General features: G+C 38.2%; 1 protein-coding gene across 1 annotated transcript in view; it reads right to left on the bottom strand.

The window, feature by feature from the left end:
• Positions 1–6,187, bottom strand: part of sirt6 (sirtuin 6) — a 15,525-nt gene extending 9,338 nt beyond the window's left edge. The window contains exons 1-4 of the mRNA XM_017309803.1: positions 6,005–6,187; positions 4,682–4,741; positions 1,544–1,639; positions 1,324–1,404 (exon numbers count right to left, since the gene is read on the bottom strand). Coding sequence (XP_017165292.1) covers positions 1,324–1,404; positions 1,544–1,639; positions 4,682–4,741; positions 6,005–6,165 — 398 coding nt within the window. The 5' untranslated portion in view covers positions 6,166–6,187. The remainder of the gene's footprint in view (positions 1–1,323; positions 1,405–1,543; positions 1,640–4,681; positions 4,742–6,004) is intronic.
• Positions 6,188–8,881: the final 2,694 nt, after the last annotated feature.

Here is an 8,881-nt window from a genome sequence, read left to right as displayed (position 1 = left end):
CGGTGCGGCTCATAGTTCGGAAAATACGAACTATAATCCTTCCTGCATTTATTCTGTGAAGAACCCAGAGAGGGTTATTTGGTTATTATTTATTTCATTAATAGTGTTATTATTTATTTTCTGACTTTTGTTCTGCGAAGAACCCAGAGAGAGTTGTTTGATTGTGCTTTATGGAAAACAATAAAAGTTAAGGAAAAGTTATGTGGCCYTCACAGAAAAAGGTTTGGGGACCCCTGCTTTCACAGTATAATAAGTATTTTTGCAAGTAATGTATCAAAACTAACACAGTATTTGAATATATTTATGTCTGTACTATCAGCTTTTCATGATTTTTCTTTTTCTTTCATTGCCTCATTTAACATTGCAATGGTGTCATCCTGAAATCTGAGATAACGGTTATTTTTTTCTGTCTTCTTTTCATCCTAGTCAGAAATTCAGAGAGTAACTTCTTTAAAAAAAAAAAAAAAAAAACAGTGAACAGATTGTTTTGGGAAAACATTTGGTGAGTGGATAAGACTTGAGAAACACACAAGCTAAACAACAGCTTGTGTTGCCACTGCAATCCTCTTCTCTATATCTCTGTGACTAAAATAAGGCTAATGCAGCTAATCCCTGGCAGGTTCTTACAAAACACCATGTTAGATGCAGCTCTGGTGCCATAACTTGCACTTACACTTAAAAATGACAAAGCAACTTACACAAAAGAAGGGACATTTCAGCTAGCGGGTCAAGTTTAAGTCTGATCACGCACACCCTACAAAATTTAGAAGCACTGCAGCTTCACATTAAATCAGCTTTGAATGATTTGCTGTTTCTACCTTTTCTTTTTTTTTTCTTCACTGCCACAAACAAACAATTAGAGTTCAAAGGTCGGTGCTCCCAAATCCCCTCTCTGCAATTTAAATGGTAATTATGAGTCTATTATGTGTCAGCAGATCAAGGCGACACAAGCGCATCCTTTTCTTCCCTCTTGCAGCTTTGTAAACACGCAGTAAAAGCTTTTGGGGCTGAAGGAATGAATGGAAATGCTCATCCGAGGACATTAAAGCCGACTGAGGTGAATACGTAAAGCCCGGAAAAAAAAAAAAAAAAAAAAGGTTTTCAAACAAGAGATTCAGGACGGCGACGGCGAATCAATCCCAACACTTTGTTTGACTTTTATTTTTTTTTCACAGTATGAGCACGGGTTTGAACTGGCGTTTGTAGCTCTCGCCGTCAGATGAAACGGGGATGTTGGAGGAAACGAGGCGAGAAAAGTGAAGGATCTGTGTGCTGCTCGGTGACAAAGACAGGTGATGAAACAACGATTTACGTTTCTCTCACCTGCTTGCATCATCTGCTCTGTTCAGGTCTCTGTCAGGCAGAGCATCCTCCCAATCCARTATGGTGCTGATCAGCTTTCCTCTTCAGTGATAAAAAAGAAAAAGAAAAAAGAAGTGAATAAGCATACTAATAAATAAATCACAATGAGCTGTTTTTTTTTCTCCCTTCTCCCCCTTTTCAAATGCACGACCCTGTGTGTGTATGTGTGTGTGTGTTTCACCTGCAGGCCCTCAGCCCTCTGGACCGCACCACCTCGCAGTAACGTCCTGTCGGTTTCAGCCCCATCACACCGATCACCTTCTCCCTCACGTACTGCCTGGAAAACAGCAAATCCCAGAAGTTTAACACTTGAATGCATCCACCTCCATTTGCTCCACTTTCAGGAGGAAAAAAAAAAAAAAAAAAAAAAGGTTGGTTCAGAGGCACCGCTGGAACCTCCACGTGCTCCTACTCCTGCTCTGAGCTTATCAATTCATGGGCTAAAAAGAACAATTTGGAGATGCTCTGGAAGGATTTGGGAGGTTTTAAAACATCGTGTAGCTGAAGCAAAATTGTTTAAATGTGCTCGACAGCATCGCTTTTTCCATGTCACGTCCCCAAGGCGACGTGCTGAGAGAGAACGCCACGAGAGGGGAAATGAAGCCGCTTTCTTTTTTCCTGGGAGCATCCGGAGACGATAACTTTGCATTAACCTTTTTTCCGAGTCGTTCTCTGAAAGCGAGCGAGTCGTCTCGCAGGAGATAATCAGCAAACATAAAGCYWATTTAAAACTAATTGTAACAGCGCCTTGTGTGTGTGCAGAGAATTAAACTTTAGCCGAGTTTGTTTTTCGCTCACGTTTCTCTTCTTCTTTTTCTTCTTCTCCTGCGGGCTCTACCCGTCAGCATCTCTGAGCTGCTACCTGTGTGGCATTTTGCTTGAATATTAATAAGCATGTTTTTCTTCCAAGGATTTGAAGAAACATTTGAGTTTAACCCAAACATAAAACCCGAGCAAGTCCTTGCAGTGCGACGCCAGAGAAGCTGCTGACACCAGCGATCCTGATGTGCAGGAACGCTCAGACACGAGCCGATGTCTGTGAATAGTAACCGAGCCCCTCGTCTGCATGTTTTATGGATGACGCTGCAGCCACACAGTTTCTGCTTGTATGCCGAGGAATTTYGACTAATAACTCATAAAACTGAGGAAAAGGCAGCAGCATAGTAAGAAAAAACAAAAACAAAACTAAACTGATTATTCTGAAAATGTTTCCACCACAAATTCCTGAGATGTTAGGAAAATGTCTGACATGCTTTGGCCAACATACCCCAGAGATGAAGGCGAATAACTCCTCTTTCAGCTCTGTGCTTACAGTTTTTTTTCGTAGCGGCTGGAGGTTTGGGGGGGTTGGGGTGAGGCGCACCACTCCACTCCACACGATGTTTGTTCCACAGGGAGGGAGCCTATTTTCAGTTGCAGCCTCATGTTATCATGCAAACGGAGGCTTGAACACCTTTTATGCTTGTTTAGGGCTGAAATTATTAATCAGATTAATTGTGATGAATTGATTACAGGAACAATCGTCAACTAATTTAGCAACAGACTAATCGTGAACATTAAATGAAGACTCCAAAGGGCTCGTCTGTTGAAAGAACAACTCAGTTTAAACAAAACTGTGCAAAAAAATACATGCTTTTTTTCATTCAAGATAAAAAAAGCAACTTCTTTGTCTGTAAATATGTTCCATCCAGAACTTTCCGGAAACAAAAAAATCTCCAATTAAAGATTATTAATTATTAATCCAATTAYTAATCAGCTAATTTGAAAAATTCTCATATTTCCTTTCATTTTAGACAAGAGTTTATTTTCCTTATCTAACAATGGAATTCAACGACTTATCTGAATTTTGTTCATGCATTTCTAATACTTTATTTAAAAAAAGGCTTAAATGAAAAAGCTGCAGAATGTGTTTGTTTCCTGATTAATCRATTAATCATTGGAATAATCCACAGATTAATCGATAACTAAAATAATCATTCATTGCGGCCTTGTTAATTCTTTAAGAGCATTATAAAAGTATAAAAGACGTCTGAAGGAGCAGATACCAGATCAGCCACAATGCTAACACAAATTAAACACAACTTAAACTGGTCTTCTTCTGCGCTGGCGTGTGACTAGAGCACTTTCACCAAAGCTACCAAGATTTCCAAAAAAGCTTCAAATACAATTCTTCCTTTTTCAAAGTTTCGCATTATTTCTATCAGCACAAAGCGAGCACAGTGGGGTCTCCTTCCATGATCTGGAAACTAAATGAGCGGTTGCTCTTATTTAAGTAACGCTGTTTTGAAACTGAAATCAACAAGCACTCAACCTAATGAAGCGTCTCATATCAGCCGTTTGGGGTCGTGTTGTTCTGCTGCCAGTAACTCATCTGGCCTGTCAAATGGACTCCCACTGCCCCCGATGCCCAAACAATACATTTCTGGTTGTAGTGACCGAGATGCTGGAGCTCATAAAAAAAGATAACATTAAGATAAAAAAAAAAGACTCTTGGAAATTTGGGTTAAAAGTATCAGAAACCACAGATATCAGTCTTGCCATACTACTAATATGGCAGCTACATGTTTTGYTAATATTGTGCAGCCCTAAGTGTAACAATTCATATAGTATTATTGCACTTCGATACACAGAAGGAATAACTGCAGCTTTTCGGCTATGAATTAAAAAAATGTGATCATGTCATGATTTTCTCCATATTTTATTTAAAATGTCTGAATAAACACCATGATGGATCTGTGTGCTGCTCAAAAATGCTCAAAGTTCAAACTGTGAGAATCTCCTGTTATGTGTTGTTGCGAACTTCCAAAAACGCATAACAAGCTTCATAAAGGTCACTGACAGAAGGTTTTAGGCAACTACTCAAATCCTGSAWGTAAAGCCAAACCTTATTAAATACATACACTTAATATGACCAAATAACTGGTAGAGAATAACAGTGAATAAATTAACAAGAACAATTAGACGAATCATTAATTTTTAACAGGCCTTATTGCTTCATTAAGGCATTTGTGGGTTTGGAAAAAAAGAGTAATTACACCTTCATTCCCCAAACAGAGAACAAAAGCATTCTGTGGATTTATAAAAAAATAAAATAAATAATCAAGAAGTAACGATTAAAACAAAAGCAAATAGTGAACAAATATTGAAATTTAAGACCTAGGAAAATCTGTGTGTTTCTAACAGTTTTAAAGGTTGAAATTGTTCTTATGATGCTATAAGGTTTCACAGAAAACCCGTTTTCCCTATCATATGCCTTAAAGTTAGTTTTATGATCAAATGGAGACTGCTTTGGTGTCTTGTACAGCGTTCGTACACGTACCTGCCACACTTCTCGCATTCCTCCACAAACATGTTTCCATGAAGCTCTGATAGTTTATCCCTGGAGGAATGAGGAGATAAGTTCACAACAGCAGGGAAAAAACACACACACACACATTTACATAAAACCTAAAGCTAAAGTAAAAGTATGAATTTTTGAGGATAAACTTTTTCTTTGTCGTTTAATGAATCTTTAAACGTACACCTAGTGTTGTTTCACCTGCTACTTCTACGGTTTAATCCCAGACGGCTTATTCTGCCGGCCCATCGGCCGTTTTGGTGATTTCCTCCGAGAACCTACTCCCTCACTGTCTGACCTCATTTTAAAAAAACCTGATTGAGGGTGGAGGAAGAGCTCTATGTAAATGGTTTCCAGGAAAAGCAAGTCCTCCAATATGCGGAAAGGCTGGATGTACGGACAGAATGAAAAATTGGACTCTCAGCCCTGGGCTCAGTCCAATATGACCGAGTAGCACTCGAGCAGACCACACACACACACTTTCAGTGGCACCGAGAATTATTTGATTTCAAATTAACTGAGCTGTGATGCTGGTACAGCTGTTATTACAAAGCAGCAGCAGTCTCTAATTTTAAAACAATGAGTCGAAGCCAAACACGTCCATTTATCAGTTTATTCATGACATTCTCCACTAAAGCTACAAAACATTCAACAAAACGAAAGCAGTAAAATTACAAASATGCAAGAGACATTCTGGGCCCAAATCACCGATATTTTCAGCCTCTGCTAAAACTACTAAAAGGTTTGAAGATTTATTTATTAATTTTTTTCCTGGCACTGGTACGTCTCTCTCTTGCTTCAAAAGCTTTCGGATGGGGATGAAAACTCATAGCTGCCCAATTAAAAACAACAACAACAACAAATAGCATCCTCTTCATTTTCAAGTGTTCAGTTGTGATTTTGGATCAGAGCCGTGTTATCCTGGATCCAAACCTTTTCATCTTGTTTTGTGTGGTCAGTGTTACCAGAGCTTCCTCTTTTCTTGTACGTGGCCTAATTTTGTTACTTAAGACACAAACTGATGTACTTTTAGTCTCGAAAAGCTCGTTTCGGATGCCCAGTGTCCATGCGACGTTATCCAAGCGAGATTTTATTTTTCTCTTGAAGATTGGCGTCCTCCTAAAACCGAACTCTAGCAAGGGGATACGGATCTAAATAACACCAAACTGAGACAAGGAGGAAAGTCTTAGCACTGTCAATCGTGTTCAACTTGCACACATTGTGAGTCTGCTGCAGCATCCTGCCGTTTTTACACCTAAAACAAACAAACTGCACCGAGAAAGAATCGAAGCAGAACGTCATTACCTGGGGAAGCCTGAGCGAACATGCAGCCCGTCGACATTCTGGCTGATGAGGTATTTCAGGTATCCTGCCCGTTGCAGTCCCAGGAGGGCCATGTGAGTCAAACTGGGGCGGGCATCTTCAAATGTGGTATCGAAGTGAGGTGACTCGCCCTTTTCTTCCATAGTCCACACACCCTTGGGACCTCTGAAGGAGAAGAAACGAGTCTGATGTTGGTCTGGTTGAAAAGGTGGTGACGACGTAGCAGGTGAAGGAGGAAAAAATAAATAAAAAAATGCCTACAATGCTTTGAAGTTTTAAATTAAGCATAACCAGCTTAAAGGCAACAACGTTGTGTGTAGGGAAGGACTGTCAGCCAACAGCAGGAGCTCATAAATGAGTAAAAAAAAACAAACAAAAAAAACACAGCAATAAATCAAGACATGTTCAATGTGGCTATTTTTGGAGTCATAGCCAGGAAAGCTGAACCTAAGCTAGCAAGAGTCAAGACTTGCATTTTTGGTTATAATGTTGGATATAAAGTCATTTCACTCCAYCTTTTGGAAATATAAGCATWTCAGAGATCAGAAAATTGACCATGTGGTGAATTTATTAAACATMAAAAAAATTGCGATTGAAAGAAAAAAAWMMWTKWAMMAAMMRKTKGRARKWAMYTKKWWTWAAMSTACAGTGCAGCCCGACAGGATCTTTGTYTGGGCTCAGTTTCAGGCGTCTRGCTGCGCTAATGAATGCAGTGTTTGTTGCCATCGCTGCAGTCATCCGACGTCCTGATAGTTGCCAAGTTACTTTGAGAACAAACTTATCTCCCTGCATCAGAGACGGGAACACGTCCTGCTGCAAGACTCATCTCTCGCTCTCATCGTCCAGCGGCCTCATCTTTCATCTGCGCCGCTGTTTACCGCTTGCTCAGCAGAGACGAGCTCAAAGGCTCATCAGCGCCGACGCGTTAAAGTGTACGTCACATATCGTGTACCTCATGTATCACCGTTAGAAAATAAAAAAAATTGGTAGCAGGACAAAGAGGCATGTTAATTTATCTACATACTCCAGGGATTGTTTTCAAGATACCGACGCGAGGGAATGAAGCTTTTCTATTTGTGTGTTTTTATAAACACGACACATGCATTTGCTTATTTTGAATCTGTGCTTCAGTAGTGTACTCCCCCCASCCCCTCCAGGCGCCCTGAGGGTCAAGTCTGGGCATAAAAATCTAAAATTCGTCCTAAAGCATGAGTATGCAAAATGTATTCAGACAGGAAAAATATGCACAATTGCTTTAATTTTTAACCCATCATGAGTAAGATAAAAAAAAAGTATCTAATTTGGAAGGATATAAATACAGGTCAATGCAAACTCACAGGTATAACAGAATATTACCATTTGCTATCTTTTATATAACATAAGTTAGTTTAGAAACACAGAGCTGTGCTTAAAATCACTATCTTGCTTAGRAATGAATCAAATACAGATTCAAATTACCTTTACTAAGCAAATCTTGTGATTTGTGAAGACATGGACCAAAAAAAGAACAGATGCAAAGATGCTATTTTTTTAAAGTCTTTTTTTTTATTATTATATCATTAACATCCTCCCTCCGGCATGTTAGATCAAAGATGTTTTTTCTGAGAAATGCTCAGTCTGTTTCACAGATCAGCCTGAGGATTACACAGAAAAGAAATGATGCCATAATATGAAGTTCAAAGTCTTGTATTTGAACTTCATTAGTTCCAATAATTGCAGACTCCAATATGGTGGGAATCAGCTTTATAAATGTCTCCAGAGTGATGGGAAATTACAGCAGATCCTCTAAAAATCATTGTTCTTTCTCACTWGAGTGCGGCAGATCTGTATATTCAGACTTACTGCGAATCAATGCACACCAAAGGAAAAAACAAACAAACATATTTATAAGAAATAAATCAAGCTCTTTTACCAAACTTTTTTCTTTATATTTATAAATATAAATTTATTTATATTTTTTCCACAGGTTTTTGTAAATAGTAAACTGTAATGGTTTGTGTTGTTGAGAACTTTATCATAGGCTGAACTGAACAAAAATTCGCACTGGGTAAAGTACAGATCATTTTACAAATCTCTTATTTTTCTGCTATAATTTTGAATTCATACTCGCACTGCTCAACTATGAACCCTTTTTCAGCGAACAGAGTCAGCACCCCTGTCTTGTGGTTTATAGATGGGGGAGTTATGTAGGGCACTGAAACAACAACGCAAATCTTTATGTAACTGAGAAGCTGAACTCATGTCCTTTTATCCTCACCAGCCTGACAAGTGGCATATCAGGCAAACACTGCCCTCTTGTGTTCAAACGAAGATGCTACAAAAAGAACATGGAAAACTAAATTGAGGTGGATATTATATGTAGAAATAATTATAGAAAAAATAAAATAACCCAATTCACTGAAGGTTAAGCTCTTGCCTGGAATCACAATGTCAGATTATCTGCTCTAATATATAATCCATAAGAAAAGGGCTGTTTAAAATAATAATAATAAAAAAATGTTATATAGTTTGGAGAATAGGAATAATAATTCACACAATAATTCATTTGAGTGTCCAGTTTCTGGCTTTGAACTTTTCAACACCTACCACAATGTGGTAGGTGTTTTTATTCCTGTTTGCTTTTGTTTGTTTTATAGTTTTGACTTTTCATATAGTTTAAAAATGAACAAACTAGATTGGTTGGGAAAAAAACACTATTATTTTTTTCATATAGCTGCAATTTAGCAAAAAAATAAATCTTCTCTAGATATTATAAAAAACAAAGAGGCCAAAATCATTTCTAGTACAATACAATTCAAGTCAATACATTTAATTTCTATTTATTTCCAGTCATATAGTTAGATTCAGATCACTTCACAC

Source organism: Poecilia reticulata, linkage group LG17 (genome assembly GCF_000633615.1).
Source record: "Poecilia reticulata strain Guanapo linkage group LG17, Guppy_female_1.0+MT, whole genome shotgun sequence".
Lineage (NCBI taxonomy): Eukaryota > Metazoa > Chordata > Actinopteri > Cyprinodontiformes > Poeciliidae > Poecilia > Poecilia reticulata.
Note: the sequence above shows the minus strand (reverse complement) of the source record. Positions and strands in the feature narration are given on the sequence as shown.